The sequence below is a fragment of the Gigantopelta aegis genome, chromosome 14 (assembly GCF_016097555.1).
Source record: "Gigantopelta aegis isolate Gae_Host chromosome 14, Gae_host_genome, whole genome shotgun sequence".
NCBI classification, from domain to species: domain Eukaryota; kingdom Metazoa; phylum Mollusca; class Gastropoda; order Neomphalida; family Peltospiridae; genus Gigantopelta; species Gigantopelta aegis.
Genome location: NC_054712.1, coordinates 43116779 through 43134287, shown reverse-complemented (window position 1 = coordinate 43134287; position 17509 = coordinate 43116779). Strand labels below are relative to the sequence as shown.

The 17509-nt window shown below is 35.5% G+C and overlaps 2 protein-coding genes across 2 annotated transcripts in view; one reads left to right on the top strand and one right to left on the bottom strand.

Moving 5' to 3' along the window:
* The first annotated feature begins 459 nt into the window (after positions 1 to 459).
* Positions 460 to 7735, top strand: LOC121388567 (dolichyl-diphosphooligosaccharide--protein glycosyltransferase subunit DAD1-like). Its single transcript, XM_041519951.1, has 3 exons — positions 460 to 757; positions 5288 to 5433; positions 7578 to 7735. The coding sequence occupies exons 1-2, from the start codon at positions 547 to 549 to the stop codon at positions 5416 to 5418; spliced, it is 342 nt and encodes a 113-aa protein (XP_041375885.1). The 5' UTR covers positions 460 to 546; the 3' UTR covers positions 5419 to 5433; positions 7578 to 7735.
* A 1476-nt stretch (positions 7736 to 9211) lies between these two features.
* LOC121388026 (E3 ubiquitin-protein ligase AMFR-like) overlaps positions 9212 to 17509 on the bottom strand; it is a 39122-nt gene continuing 30824 nt past the window's right edge. Inside the window, exon 16 of the mRNA XM_041519225.1 lies at positions 9212 to 15334. Coding sequence (XP_041375159.1) covers positions 15151 to 15334 — 184 coding nt within the window. The 3' untranslated portion in view covers positions 9212 to 15150. The remainder of the gene's footprint in view (positions 15335 to 17509) is intronic.

Below are 17509 nucleotides of genomic sequence, written 5' to 3'. Positions count from 1 at the left end.
TTAAATTTGTCTTGTTGAGGTACGAGATTATATTTAGTTTTTGTAGTTCAGATTCGGAATTTAGGCTAGCTCAGCCGGTTGAGTGCTCGCATGAGGTGCTTGGGTCGTAGGATCGAATCACCTCGATGGATCCATTAAACTGATTTGTTTTTTCTCATTACAATCAGTGCACCACAACTGGTCAAAGGCTGTGATACATGTGTTTTCCTGCCTGTGGCAAAGTGTATTTAAAAGATCCCTTGCTGCATTAGGAAAAATTGGTGGTTTTCCTCTGTCAGAATTATCAAATGTTTGACATCCAATAGCCGATGATTAATAAATTAATGTGCTCTAGTGGTGTCGTTAACCAAAACAAATTCCAGATTCTTAATCAGAATCTGTTGTATAGGAACTATATCTAATAACAACATAAACACTGAATTCCCAAATCTACTACGCTGGTTACAAGACAACTTGGTTGACCAATCTAGGCGGAAGTAGGCGGAAGTAGGTTTGTGTGGTGCCACGTTTGGAACTTTGCAAACTAAAGACGCCGAACTACTCAAAATGCCCGAAAAATTAACTACAGTGCTTGGAAAATTTTATGATGAATATGTGCACGTGACCCCTAAAAGACTGAAATTGATCGATGCATACCTGTTTTACATTTTGTTGACGGGTGTGATCCAGTTCGCGTACTGTTGTTTGGTGGGCACTTTCCCCTTCAACTCGTTTCTGTCCGGCTTCATCTCAACAGTAGGATCATTTGTTTTAGGAGGTGAGGACTAAGTTTTACTAGGTCCCATGGTCCGTTTTGTGTAATGCATGCATTAGTTACGATCACACACCCTCTGCCTTCCTGCTGTGCATGCATGCACACCCCCCTCCTCCCCCCCACACCCATCTGCCATTGTTGAGTGGGACATAGCCCTGTGAAAAAGCACACCCCTGAGTGTGTATCTAAGATCGATTCTCATTGGTCAACCCATTAGCCGTACGCTATTTCTCGTTCCAGTCAGTGCTCCACAACTGGTGTAACAAAGTGCATGTGCCGTGTTATTTACTACAGGGCTTGAACTTAATTATGACACCGACGAAAATTGTTGTCCTTGCGAATAAATTGCCATGGAGGTAGGACATTCTTTTGGCACTGTCACATATAAAGAACATTATAAATACTTATTTAAATAGGGTTAGTAACAGTGCCAAAGGAAAGTCCTTCCGCCATGGATCAGGAGCATCACTGACACTGACGGCACTTTTATGCCGCTGCATAATAATTACTAACTTTGGTAAATATACAGAACTTCACATATGTAGGAAGCGAAAACAACGTGACATTCTGTATAAATTTATTATATGTACCTTCTTTACAGTTTTTAATTTACTACACTTTCTTAAATTTATTAATCAATCATCATCCTCATGGATTTACTTAACCTTAAAAATCATATTCTGTGACAATTTTACAAGTGTAATGTTTCAAATATGATGTGACATAATTTGTAAATCAAATGTCATGTGAGTAATAAATGGACTGCTTTTGGCTTTTTGTGGGTCGCTATTTCAAGCCCTGAATTGTCATAAAAACTACAATGTACGTTTTCTCATAATAGTGTTCTCACTGGGTAAAAATTAAAGGAGGGCGGCCGCACGGCACCACACCCTTCAAAAACTTATTAAAACGAAATGAAAAAAAAAATAGGTGGGGGGGGGGGGGGTGGAGAGCTTGGTCACCGCATTGTTGTGTGTTGGTAGACTTTGTGGAAAGACATACTCCTTATTTTGCCAACAAAAACGTTTATACGAAATACAAACAGACTCGTCTTTTAACTGAACCGAAGATGTTATCGGTCTGACATTTAAAGGTAGGGTCAACTCAAACAAGAGCCGTATGTGTTGGAAAGATGCATACCCGGACCACCAACACATACTGACACTTTAGCAAATGAAAAACGCGTAATTTTAGAGTTAATAAAAAAACATGATTATTCCTGCTAACTGGGGGCAGCCATTTTGTTTCATTTTTGTGACGTCCGGTGGGATAGCTTGGGGCGAAGTGATGTCAGCTCCTGACCATCTCCTGTATGTACAGTGTAAACAAAAGCAGTAATTTTCGACAAGGCGCTTCTCTTTGATCAACCAGACTTGTAAAACAGCATAAATGACGTAATAATAAATAAACTATTTAACTAAATATATTTCAAGTTGCATTAACGGAACAAAATGGGGTTATAGTATTTTTCTCTGTTAAATAATCCAAAGGAAAAATGTACACTATTAGGCCTGTTGATATGCTACGTTGGAGCAAAAATGACAACCCACGATACCCAAGTGATAATTTTCTTTCTTTGGGACTACGTAATTGGTCAGTTCTGTGGTTTTAGATGGAATAGTCTACTTAATCAATAGTTTTACAGAACTATTTACAGTAATAAACCATGTCCATTACAATTTTAGGGGCAACAGGTAAATTCCACAATACCGGTATGTATTTTTGTGTCTAGACAGCGTCAATTAATTGGCTCGTCTGGTTACCAATCAAATACACACCTGCCAATTAGAATCACAGGTAGAAGCGACTAACGGCATAGACCAATTAACTAAGAAAACACTCTGTGTATCATTTCAGTACGTATGTTAATGCATGGGCAAAACATTGTTAATTGGTTCGACTTGTTGTGTAGCCACTTTGACAATGGTATTTTATTTTGTATTGAAAAATAATATATGTATATATTGATATACTTATTGCTGGCTTACTGGGATGTGTATTATTACAGAACATTGCAATGCATGACTATTTATCATCCCACAAAAACGAGGTAGATTGTGTTTCTGATAAAAAGTAGTTTTGTTTTTGTAAAGGCAGTGTATATATTATTTAGCACCCAAGATAAATGATTTTAATGATAAACACTAGCACTTTAGTTGTTTTTATAAGCGGTGATATCCCCCCCCAAATGAAAAGTTTACAATATTTTATAAAGACCTGCTATAAATAGAATAAACAGAAATGATAGAAAGTAAAAATCATCAGTTACAACCAATTGTATCTGCAATTGAGGACAAAATATCAGTGGAAACAAAAGACAGAATGACTGTTCTGATCACATGATAAATTTGGCACCAAATAAGTGTCTTTTTCAATCCGAGATTGCCGAATCCGTAAAAAATAAAAATGTTTTCATTGCTCAAATAAAATATAACTTTCATTGTGTGTATTAAACATACAAATGGATACAGGTATCGGACAAAATAGAGGCTGTTAAAAATACTGTTAAATTATGTTACGGTAAATGTCGTAAATGTTTCGTCAATTGCTTTTTCGTACACAACTTGGCTTGTTTCCTTTGATGTCCAATGTGCAGACTGGTTTATTTTATGTGTGGAAAAAAATGCATTTGGAAATAGCGGAGATAGGTGCTGTGAAATATAGTAGGGTGCTGGAAAATAAAGAAGGGCGCAGAAAAATAAAGGAGGATGCAGGCCTTTCCCCAGGATTTTTTTAAGGCGCTTACATATTTAGCATCATTGTAACACAAAAATTAAGCCAAAAGAAGTGGGGTAGTGGGTTGAAAACAGTTAAGTGTTTGCCTTCAATCCATCAAATCATATTGTTTTTGTTTTGTTTTTCTTTGGGGGGTTAAAACTTTAAAAAAAATAACCCATCAATTCCCCACCCCCAACAATTTCATAATTTGCAACATGTTGTTGCTGTTGATTTCAGCGTCGTGTTAAATGCTTGTTGTGAATTCTGCTTGTAAAATACCTAACCTAAGAATGCTGACTTCACAGTATATTTCATTTATAAACAAAAAACAAAACAAAAAACGTTAATAAAATAAAATTTTACAGTATTTTTTAAATCCAGCTAATTAAATGTTACCTCACAGTTTTACAAATATATATCTAGCATTATCTAACAAATATGATTATTGTAAACTAATTCAGTGTACGTTTAACTGCAATTTGTATAAATACTGCATGTTTATTTCCCACGATCGTGATCTGCATGCGTGCTCACGACCATAGGTACAAAATTAACAAAGACAAAGGAAATAACCGAAACTGCAGTTAGGTATTCATTGATGCAAACAACTATTGTTTTTCTACAAATTTACATCAGATTTACTTCTGTGTAATTGTATTGTTTAATGTCTGAAGCGTGATGTATATTACGCCGAGAGCTTTCATCAGTTCAGCCAACGAACGTTCTTCCTAACGTTCGCGAACTATTTGATTGGTGTCCATCGTGTCCATTTGGTTTAATGTGAAGCGCACAAACCGGTGTAGCGAACGTTTTGTTTTCGCTCAGTCTGGCTGAACCCAGCCCTTGGGATAGCCGGCATGTCTTTCGGCCCTGAACTGGCATGTGTATTCAAATTGACATGCATCGTTTGTTTTTATTACTTTGGTTCAAAGACTTTACAAAATTAAAATAGCAAGTTACATATCTTCCAGACATTGAATCACCTTCACATTGCTGTCATACATGTTGAATGCATGCCGTTAAAATTAATAACCTTGATTATTAAAATTAGCAAATATCATAAGGCATACGCTGTATTCTGGATAACACCGTTTCTCGTTACCGGTCGCGAGATCGCTATTATGCTAATTGAATATTTGGTATTATTATGTTTGAGGTGTCGAATAGATTATGTAACCGTTTGTTCACATCAGAAGATAGAAAATGGCTCAGCCAAAATTTTAGCCACTTGCAAATTTTATTATCCATTTTTTTGTTAGGATAGAAATTACTGATTGCCAACTTAACTGTACTATTAAAAAGTGCTTCACCTATTGTTTATTGAGTTAAATAGTACAGTTGATTCTGTCAATGGGCATCATCTTTGATCGGCCTTGAAGCTTGATTGCTCGGCACAGGAATCCTGTTACGCGTAAACGCCTTCCTGACGGATTAGCGGTCCCAGTAGATTACCAAACACCAATTGTAAGCAGATGACTGGTCCATTGTTAAGTAGTTAGGAAGTGTTTGACCTGTCATAGTGGGTAGGTGTGCTTGGTATACTGGTACACAAGTTGTTTGCAAAAGGTAGTCGACTGCCACGCTCATACTTGTGATAATTGTTTTTCTAAAGTACTTCAAATCAAGGCGTAGCGGCAATTGATTTAAGGTGCTTCCACGCCGTCAAAGCGCTTACTTTACAGACGAAGGCGTGTCGGGCCGCTACGCCTAACGGCCCTGGGGAAACCCCTGGAGGACGGAGAACGTGAAATGTAATAGCTTAAATGGAGCAGCAAGAACACTGTAATAACTGCATGGATTTGATTTATTTTTCAGTTTGTTTACGGTTACAAGCCAACCCTCAGAACAAGCTAGATTTTTCAGGAATAAGTCCAGAACGAGCCTTTGCCGACTTCATCTTTGCACATGCAGTTCTTCATCTTGTGGTTATCAACTTTATTGGATAAATACTGAAAAAAAAGGTGAGATTAATGAAATAATCCACATTTGTTGTTGTGTAGTTTTGTTGTATTGCTTATAGATATTTAATTTTTTTGATGCTGATCACTTCATGCATTATTTAAATTTGGCAGTTTTACAAAATGGTGACAAAATGTCAATTTAGTGGTTTCAAACAGTAATAATATCTAGGATTTGGCTTCAAGTTTGGGATATTCTGGAAATAATGGAATTTGGAAATGTAATTTTTTCAAGCCTGGAATGTGGTGAAATTTTTTAGTTAGGTCAGGAAAACTGGATTTGCTACTTACGGCAGTTTTGAAATGATTTTGCTGTGGGAAAAGTGATCAATATACAATAAGTTTGAGCCCTGATAAAAGTTATCAAGGGTGGGAATTATCCACGGATCAGCTGTTTTCCTCTCATGGAACATTGTGTTTCCTCGAATTTTAATCGTCCTTTCCTCCAAAATGTGTCAGATGGCATGGATTTTAACCTAGGTTTTCAAGAATTTCTGGGACCCCTCTAGATTTTACTCTTTTTTACAATTCACCAATTGATTCCCACCCCTGGTTATGAAAATGAATATTGGTTGATAATAAAGGCATGGTTGTATGTGGTTTAAATGCATCGGACCAAGGAAGAGAAAATATATCATGGTTTCCATGGCACCCATATTCACCCTGTGAGGCTTTCTGGGTGGGGTTTTGCTGCTGTACTTTATTTATATTTTATTATTTTTTGGTTCTTTTTCTTATTAATAAATTTTTTTAGTCTATTCAACAGAACACCATGTCTTTCCTTTCATATATACATTAAAAATTATCAGTAATTCAAACTTTAAAAAAAAATACATGTCAGGCCTTCTGACTTTACAGAAACGATCGTTTCCGTACTCTGTTAATAAAATTATGGCACCGAAATTTTGTTTCCCATGATTAATATATTGAGTACAACTATTCAAAAAAAAAAAAAATATATATGAAGAGTTTCATCGCAAAATGCGATAAATGCCACTATACACACCCAATCCTAAAAACGTTTTATTCCAAACCACCATAAACACTGCGCCAGTTTCTTTGCAATCTGCTATATATCCTCAGACAATCGTATCGCATTTTGCTGAAAACTGAATTTGAACTTGTGTTTGTCGATGTATGAACAGTATCTGAGTGGTGTTCGCACAATGGTTTTTAATATGGCGTTTTGCGATGAAACTCTTCATACATATATATATATTTATAGAGAGAATGAGAGAGAGAATAACTAGTTAATGATGTTGGATATCTGTTTTATTCTGTGAAGATAAGAATGGGAAATTCCGCGAGGCTCTGCTTGAACAGAATAAGCAGATATCCGACGTCATTAACTAGTTATTATCTTTATCCTGCAGACCATACAAATTAAGGGGAAAAGCTGTTATTTCAGCCACATTGTACAATGACCTAAAGGTCAAATGAGCGATTTTGTAATGTAGCTATGCGTATGACGACATTCATGTGATGTCAAAAGTCATATCCTGCTAGTAGAAGGATACGAGTATGCTTTATCCATCATCATATTCTGTCAGTAGAAATGGTGGTTGCAGGGTAAATATATTTTTTTTAAAACAGTTTCCCGATGAATTCCCATGATCACCAGGCACAGAACCGAAAAAGTGTTTACAATGAAATTTGAAATCCTATGGCTTGACACATACTGTTAAAGGGGCATTCCTGAGTTTGCTGCATTGTGAGATGTTTCCGACTAATAAAATATTTCTACGATTAAACTTACATATTAATTATATTTTCTTGTTTAGAATATCACTGTCTGTATATTCAATATGTTTGTGGTCATCTTAATATTTGTAAGAAGCTCAAACTGGATTTTGTCTTCAAATAATTTTGTACCTATGAAAAACCAATTGTTTAGGAAATAAAATAAAATTTAACCTAGTAGTAGTACAAATATTAGAAACATGATCCGAAACATGTTTAATATACAGCTATTAATATTTTATGTTGAAAAAATATATGTAATTAAAAAGGTTTCTGTTATTTGGTAACATCTTACAAATTGCAGCAAACTCAGGAATGTCCCTTTAGATATAAAGTTTATTTATATTACAAAAATGAGATTTCAAAGCTTGTTAAATAGTGATGTGTTGTATTTGATCTGTTTTCAGGTATTAACCAACGTGTTTACAGATAGGAGTCAGAGTGGGACAGGAAACATCCATCACAATGAAACTTCATTTAACTTGAACATCAATCATGGAATGGAAGGGGTGGGGCATTGAATATAAATTGTTCTCTCTATTAAAATATATGTTGTTATAAAGGATGTTAGTGTTGGGTTTTTTCATTGTTAATTCATGTAGTTTGTCAATGTGGGATCGATCCATGTGGAATGAAAATATTTGAGTTTCCACTCTGTATTACCAAATGTTTGGCATCCAATAAGAAGGAAATTTTTATTTAATGACACGTTCAACACATTTTATTTATGTTTATATTGCGTCAGACATATGGTTAAGAACCACACGAAACCCACTGTCGTCACTTCATGGGCTACTCTTTTTGATTAGCAGCAAGGGATGTTTTATATGGACCATCCCACAGACAGGATAGTACATACCACGGCCTTTGTTACACCAGTTGTGGAGCACTGGCTGGAACGAGAAATAGCCCAATGGGTCCACCGACTGGAATCGATCCTAGACCGACCGTGCATCAAGCGAACATTTTACCACTGGGCTACGTCTTGTCCCGTCGGCATCCAATAGCTGTTGATGGATAAATCAATGTGCTCTAGTGGTGTTGTTAAACAAAGTTTAACTGATATCCTTTACTAGATGTTTAACATATGGAGGGTTGGGATTAGCTGTTGGTAGAAAGCTCTGCGGACAATCTTTGGGTCAAAAGATCAAACTCCCTAGGTGGACCTGTTCGCTCTTAAAAATGTTTTAATCCTACCACCACTAGTGCCCCGTGACTGGTATATCAAGCTTTTGGTATGTGCTTTCCTGGTGGTCTGTAAGTACATATACAAGTTTCCCTTGCTGCTAATGGGGAAAAAATGTAGCAGGTTTCCTCCAAATTACCAAATGTTTGACATCTCAGCTGATGATTATTAAATCTGAGCTCTAGTGGTGTCATTAAACAGAACTAATTTTAAACTTTATTTGGTATGATTGTTCAACATACCTATCAAGTCTAATGGACACACACACGTGACCCAGGTCAAGGTCACTTGAATCAAGTGTGTGTAATTGCTTAAGTTTTCTTTTCAGTGATAATTTTTGATGTTCACAATATGAACCACAATATCTCTTTACACACTTACATGTATGTATGGACAGCAGTGCAGTGTTTACTAGTTCTGTTATTCAGATCTCCATAAATGTTAAAACAAATTAATATTCAGTTCTTACGCTAGGAACAAACTACCAACTGCCAGCAAAAAATTGGCCAACATTTCTGCTCTCGCTTCTAATCCGAGTGTATTACAACTCAATATTTATACTGTCCAGATTCTAATCTGAATGTATTACAACTCAATATTTATACTGTCCAGATTCTTTGTCATATACGACTTCTAGTATTCTACAACCGATTAGTTGTTATTCTGAACACACCTGTCAGAAGTTGGGGGGGGGGAAATTACAATGCAACTTTTGTCATGAATGATCATTGTTATAGACCAGTGGAACTGATTTTTGTCAGATTGTTAAATAATGTCTCTCTTTGTGGCTTTAAGGTGTTTTTTTTTATTCAATCCAGAGTACCTGATGTGAAATAAAAATGTCAACACAACTGATACATACAACCATTTTATTAACGGTAGAAACATTGTGTTACACCCTCCTTACCTGTGGTGATAGAGTTCTATCAATTCAAGTAATACACTGTACAAACTGAACAACAGATTTCACAATTCATGATTCACGTTTTAACATTGTTCTCACAATCAGTATTTACATTAACAAAATTGTACAATTTATTAATGGCAATATACATTGTATATATGTATATATATATATATATATAATATAATTACATATATACCGGGGTATATATAATATAATTACTTTTTTTTTCAGTTTTACTATGCCATTTCAAGCAATTACTTTGTGAGATTGAGTATTTGTGGCAGCCAGTTTATTAGAAACAAAAATCAACAGGCTACTATTTGAGATTACTCGGGGTTGTATTAATCTTTAATGAAAAGTAATTATGGGGGAAAAAAAGAATAATTGTTTACAATACATTTGTTTTAAATGACTGATAAAACTGGCATGTTTTTAACTGTTCAGAACATAAAATGAATTTTTGAAATTGCAAACGGAAAACAATAATGTAACATTGTTCATTACAGGAACGGTGAAAGACGATTGTGTGTTAACATGAATATTGTATAATATTAAAGGTGTGATTGGCCTTTGTGTTACTAACATTATATTGGGATAAGGGGTATACAAATTACCAGATGGATAAGTAGTAGCAGAATAGATGCTAATGGAGCTAAAAGAAAAAACCAACACCTTTATTAACAGACATTAAAAAAAGATCTCATGTGATTACCGGTACATTCAAACAACAGGTACATTGTACTACAGGTCTACCCTTGTTTGTGAGTTTTTACAACTTGAATATGCAGAAATAATATATAAATTTTACCATATGTTTTTTTTATTATATATGTACAGTACATATTTGAAGTGCGAGAGAATTTGTACAAATACACATGTACATGTATATTCCATCGACATGATGACATATACCATGACCCTGGATATTAAACCAGTTTATTATTACCAGTGATCACCAGTGATAATATAGAAGTAACTGACCAAGATATTGCTGATTTTCAAAACTACGGAAGATTTATTTATTAACAATGAACAGTAGGGCATCCGCGAGTCTAAAATATTGGACTTGAGTACTCTAGGATCAAACTCTACCCGGACCCGGGTACTCGAGGATCAAACTCTACCCGGACCCGGGTACTCGACACTTACACTAGATGATGATAAGAGTGAGGCATAAAATAATTCCAGCACTGAACAAAGATGCCAAATCATGCCATTGTATTGCATTTTACATATTCGACTTGTTTTCCCACCATGTCTCATAGCTCTATAATGTAACCGGCGGCAAGCATATGGCAAAATGTAGTAAAACTAGTCTTTGTGAAACATCCCTTGCTAACTAATGACAAAAATGAGTTTTTTCTCTTTAAAACTATGTCAGAATTACCAAATGTTTTACATCCAATAGCCGATGATTAATAAATCAATGTGCTCTAGTGGTGTTGTTAAACAAAACACTGGTGCGTGAATGGGGGGAGGGAAGAGGGGGCACAATTTTTGTGTGTGTGAGGTACAAGGCAGATTTGTATCTTTATTTGTATGGAGTATACAAAAAACACATTTTTCCTGAAGTGACACAGCCATCCCCAGCCACTGCCACACTGGTTAAAGCTAGTCTGTCTATCTTATCCATCTTATATCTTTAACTAATGCAAAAAAACTCAAAACCCAAAACATCTATGGTACAGTTTTCGCAAACCTGTGGTTTTTTCATTAACATCTTTAAGTGATTACACAGCACAGGAAAAGACCACAACAAGATGAATATGAAACAAACAGTACCAGTACTTTTAACATAATCTATCACATTTTTAATAAAGCCTGAGATAAAAAAAAATATTTTAAATTGTAATAAAAACATATCCAGCTGTCTTACAACAGAAGGACAGTATGGTACTTCTCTGAAATTCAACACCGCGGGGAGGTGGTATAAACAGAATACTACATCAGTGGCCATTAGATACCATTTATATTACCAGTTGTAAGATGCAGTATGGAATCTTGTGGGAAAAAAACAAAAAAGTTTTAAAAAATGTCCAACTTGCCACGTTGGGCAGACATATGACATTCAGTACCTTTGTCCTAATGTTTGGTGCTTATAACCAACCTAAAGGAATGGTGTGTACCATGTTGTGAGGATTTGTGATTGTTGAACACTCTATTCTGCATATTTCAGTACCCTGTCACTTGGTCACTGAGAGCAGCAGGATCAGAGATCTCTACAAACGCTCCACTCAACAAAGAACAAACCACTCCGCCAAAAAAATCAGACTAGCAAAGTACAAATCTTACAAATGTCAAATTTGAAATTGGATTTTCTTACGTTATTTTTTGCAGAAAAAAACGTATTAAAAAAAAGGTATTTTCATGTCAAAAAAGTATTTTAAAAGTATATTTCCAAGAAAAACATATAATACATTTAAAAACGTATAAAGTGGCAGCGCTGAAAATGTGAAATGTAACAGATAACATAACAGCTGTGTTTAAACTGTGGTTTGCCTAACAAGTAACTAAAGTGGATTTTGGCACGTAAATTTTGCGAAACATTTGTCAACCTGTCTTAATGAATCTACATTTGCTCTTTTTTTTTGTTGCAAAGTGTAATATGAAACTGGCTAGTACTTTTTAGCACAAATTTACAAACTGCTGATTAAGGACCTCAATGGATTAAAATACACTCCAATAAAAAGGTGCACAGTAACGAACTGTATCGACAGAAAGTCGGCTTAACACACACGGTAAAAAGCCATAAAATATATGATACAAATTCATATAGAAAGGTTGAGGGTTTGGTGTATAGCTTATCCAATATACAATATATACAATAAAACTCCATACTAGTGATACATTTAAAAGTGTTTAAACAGCAAGTCCAAAACATAGGAAAACGAAGATAACCATCAATGCTGGTTTCAGACTGATATCCGTTTTATATGTGGTTTAATTTCTGTGTAATTTACGGACTAGTGCACTAAACAAATTTATGTGCACAACAAAAATATGATACATGTTTACATAATTTAATATGAATTTATGATACTAGCGTTTTGATCCATGAATTTAATTAAGTAATTAAAAAAAGTGTATTTTAGCAAAAGCACAGAATAGCGGATTTCACAGTATACTATGCAAGGTACATACACAGTGGTTATTCCAAAATGGATAAAAGTCTCTCGGGCTAGCTCTGGGCCAGCGGAATATTTCGCCAAATTATCTGTTAAACTTCAAAAATTGCAAAACACCCGTTATTTTGTATCAAAATATCAATTATTACATGAAATTATTCGCCAAATGATTTTTTCCCATGCCAGTTGTTTTTGAAATTCGCGACTGGCGAATTTTGCAAGTGCCAGAGCTAGCTTTGCCTCTTATACGGTTCAAATAAACCAGTGATATATAGAAATGAAGCTATAATAGTTGAAAACAAAACACACAGTTGTTCTCAAATTCACTCCTCGTGGACTTGACACACTTGTAAAAACACTGTTCAATTATTTCATAATATTTATATATACAAATAATATACAAATGTAAATTAAAAAAATATAACTTTTGTTGAGAAGTAACAAACATTAATAAGTTTTTTCAATTTGTGAAAGAAATGTTCTAACCTCAGGACCAGCCGAGAATGTTGAGCATACTGTCAGAAAACCAGTCTACACATCTAGCAGACAACCAAACTCACTGTAGAACACACCTGACCAAAACGGACCCGTGCTTATACAACTTCTAAAGAGTCCAGACTCAATCTCTAATGAAGTCACACGCATACAATTTGTATGGCATTGTCATGACATTAGTGTCTGAGACTCTACTGCAGTCTCGAGTCATAACAGTTTTATAAGAACCAGGGCTGATCTCTGGCTATAACAAGCACATTATTGAGTCCACAAAGGTCGTCTAATTTGTTCATCCATTATAACGAATACATTGCACAGTAGTTATTTAACAATAAAGAACATCTCATGCAAGACTCAAAAGTTAACAGAGGGAAAGCAGAAAATGCCATTGAAAACATTCAATATGCTTTTAGATAATAAGTTTCATAAGCAACTTCTGCTATCCATTTTCTTTCTTTTTTTAACTATACAGTATTCCAGATATATATATAGAGAATTCATCATTTTCGTCTGTCTTTGCATTGCTGTTAAAAAGTCACTCCCAGAGTAATTGTCTAATCGGGAGAAACATATTGAGAATTGTTTTAGAACTGCCCCTTAAATGTTCCACGAAGCAATCTTAGCACTAAGATCATCTTAAGTGCATACGGTAGTTATGAAATTAAGGTGATCTTAGTGTTAAGATCGCTATGTGGAATGGGGCCCAGGGTGCGATATCGCAGTGCATTGCAAAAAGACTTGCAGAGGATGCTTTGTCGTCTAGCAGAGCCTAAGAGACCTTTGTGAATTAGGCCTCTGATGTCTAGCATTTGCTGCCAGATTAAATTTTGAGAAGCAATAAATTATCCAAATTTATTCTAATTACCCTAGAGTACGTGGTATTTGAACATCTCTCGCTCTAACGACCACTGGTTATTGAAACAAGGTAGGCAAATGTATTGAAATTTGGTTTGGTGTTTAACATTAGTTGTGTTGTTTTGTTTTTTAATCGAAATACTGAATTGATTTTAAACAAACTAATTTATAATTACCCTGGAATACATGGTATTTGAACATCTCTTTCTAACGACCACTGGGTATTAAACTAAGGTAAACAAATGTAATAAAATTTGGTTTGGTGTGCCTTGAAACAAGAAAGTTCAGATGAACCAACTGCATACAAAATAACGCATGACTTACAGTGTATATAAAGACCACCTACATCATCTGTTTAAAAGAATCCAGACTGTACAATTAACCAGTGATACACTGGAACATTAAAGTGAAAAGTTTTTTTTTTAAAAGCACATATATTATCATACATAATACACAGACAGATGGGGAGGGGCGAGAGAGAGAGAGATAATGGGGGAGTGGGAAGAGGATGAAACGGAGGGCAAGGGTTTATAACTGGTTTGTTTTGATCCTATTGAAGACTAATCGATGTACAACACAGAACGTAATACATCCAGTTCGACACAGCTGTTCTTCTTCATGCCTTTATACCTCCGTCTCGTTTGTTAAATAAAGGACCCCTCACAGCACACTGTCGGTGTCCAGGACACACGGTCTGTGTATAAATACAATAAACAGTCCCGAACACACCGATACTGTGATATATAAATAATAGCATGCTGTCAGTATTAATCGGTCATCTGTCATCCAAGGCCTCCACAAGCGTAATATTGTGATGTACAACAAATAACTGCATGCTGTTAGCAAACTATCAACTGTCTGAAGCAAGAACATGCACCGATATTGTAATATACAAGTAAACTGCATGTCATGAACAATCTTTCAGTTGTCTGTGGGTCGAAACACACTGATATTGCGATATATAAATAACTGCATGCCGTGAACAGTCTATAAGCCTGCCTGTGGTTCAAACACAGATCCTGTGATTTATAAATAATCACATGCTGTAAAACAATCTTTCAGCCTGTCTGTGAGTCAAACACAGATACTTTAATTTATAAATAATCGCATGCTGTAAAACAATCTTTCAGCCTGTCTGTGGGTCAAACACTGATACCGTGATTTATAAATAATCGCATGCTGTAAAACAATCTTTCAGCCTGTCTGTGGGTCAAACACAGATACCGTGATTTATAAATAATCACATGCTGTAAAACAATCTTTCAGCCTGTCTGTGGGTGAAACACAGATACTGTGATTTATAAATAATCACTTGCCATTAAACAATCTATCTGCCTGTCTGTGGGTCCAACACAGATCCTGTGAATTATAAATAAATAAGTGCATGCCGTGACAAGACTGTCAATGTTCTATCAGCTTTCTGTGGAAGGTGGTTGTTGTAGACGGCGCTGCACGGCTTGAAACATGACCTCGCGCTGTCGCGATCGATCGCTGTTAGTGTCCGATGACTCGTCTGACAGCAACGTGAACTGTGTCGATGACAAGTCGTCCCTCGGTTCACTGTCCAGTTGACTCTTGTCTTTACTGAAATATTTCCTGAAACAAACAACAACTTTATTAATCGAGTGGAAAAAAAGAGAAAAAAAAAAGTTAAAATAAAAAAAAATCACATTTAACTTAAATTATTTATGATGTCCTGTTTTATATTATCAACGTGGGAAAATCCAGTGTGTGGCTGGTCATCTTGTTGTTTGAAGTAGCTGAAATATATTTTATGTGAAACCCAAAACTTTATTAACTTTAAAGGTACAGATTTGTAGTAACTGCTGCACACACACACACACACACACACACACGCACACACACACACACACACACACACACACACACACAGAGAGAGTGAGGGAAAAAGGGGAGATAGGGAAAGAGGGGGTAAGGAAAGGGGGAAGGTCAGGCTGAGAGACAAATTTAGTTTAATCCTTTGACAGCATTTTTCCATCACATACAGTAAAGTATAGAAACAAAACATGCAGAAAGTCATTTATCTACAAAAATTATCACATTGTCAGTGATTAAAAAAACCTGTTTTGTTTCTTTTATATATTTGCATACATTTAAAAAATATTACTTTATTACTTTATTATCACCACCGCATAATATACTTCTCCCATTTAAGCACAACTTCAGTTAAATGGGTGGAAACCAGGGGTGGGGAAAAATAAAATTGTCAATCGGTCCCTCTTGATGTCGTCACTACCGGGGGGGGGGGGGGGGGGGGGGGGGGGAGGGAGGGAGGAAGAGAGAAAGGAATTTAAAAAAAAAGAACATTTAAAAAACGATATTTGCCAAATAGTTTTTAAAAAAAATCATAGGTAATATTTGTATAGTTTTATCTTGAATCATGAACACGAAACGATAAACATGAAAACATGAATTTAAAAAAAAAAATTAATCACATATGATCAGTGAAAAAACCCACAAATTGTATATATTTTACATAATAGAGTAAATAATATAAAAAAGGAATAAAAGTTATGAATTTTAATTCCCATATATGTATAAAAAGTACGAGTATTTAGTACTGTGTCCTGAAAATTAATAAAAGATGGCACCGTTGAAGCGTTTGACAGCCTGAGCTAGCACATGTTTAGACAACGAGATTAATAACGTCATCACTGATTGGATGAAATTTGACCTCTACTAGCTCGAGATAACAGTACATGTAGCTGTTCTGCTTACTCCCACTTGTTAAAAAAACAGGTGGAAACCTTTTGTTAATTTTAAAATCCTTTATAATTATTGGATACACTACACTGAACAGTCAACATTAAATACATTTATAGATTATTTCATTATATTTTATGCTATTTTAAGCAGTTTGTATTGCACAAAAGCCTCTTGCTTCAGACTAGGACACTCGACCCGACATAGCTCCGTACACAGGTGTTGACAGGTGTTGATTGTGACCAGTTGCAAATTCTGGGTCCTTTGTTTTAATTTGTAATACCTTGATGGCTCTCTAAACAAAGAGTGGTGCTATTGTTAATGTCTGTGTAATCTCTTGACCGGCTCAGCGACTTTGACAAATGTCTAGCCTAGTGGCAGTCGATAGACACTACTGTAGGTCCGACTTCAGTGACTGGCGATATACTTGGGCAGACTTTAAAATCACAAATGTCTGAAACACCAGCCATATTGACCACTATTTATTTATTATTTTAAATCATGCACGAGATACCGATGTCTGGGCTGGCCGGTCCACTAGACCGATAGGAATTTGTTCCAAAAATAGAAATGGACAGGTGCTACGGACCGACAAGAATGACAAAAGTGGGACCGGCAAACGCGCGTTTTTAAAAAATAATTTCGGTCTCAGATATCGAGAATCGGTCCCAGACCGGGAAAAAATGGCTTTTCCCCACCCCTGGTGGAAACCCTTAGAAAGAATCCAAAATAAAGACAAAATGAAAACTGTTTTCTAGACAACAGTTACAACCACAGGAAGAATGAAGACCAAGCCCAACCCTATGCTTTTAAATTGAGTCGTCTGCTCTTAGCTTATTAAATTACATTTTCCTGATTAGTTTATCCTTCTAAACTGTACATTTTATTATTCTTTTGTTAATGTGTTTCTACTAGTAGGAGATCCATTTTGTATGTAAATACAATAAAACGAAATAGAGAAAATATAATTTCAGACTCTGTGACCGATGACATTAGGCATTATGGATGAATGTTGCTGCTTTGTTTTTAATGTTGTTTTACAACTAG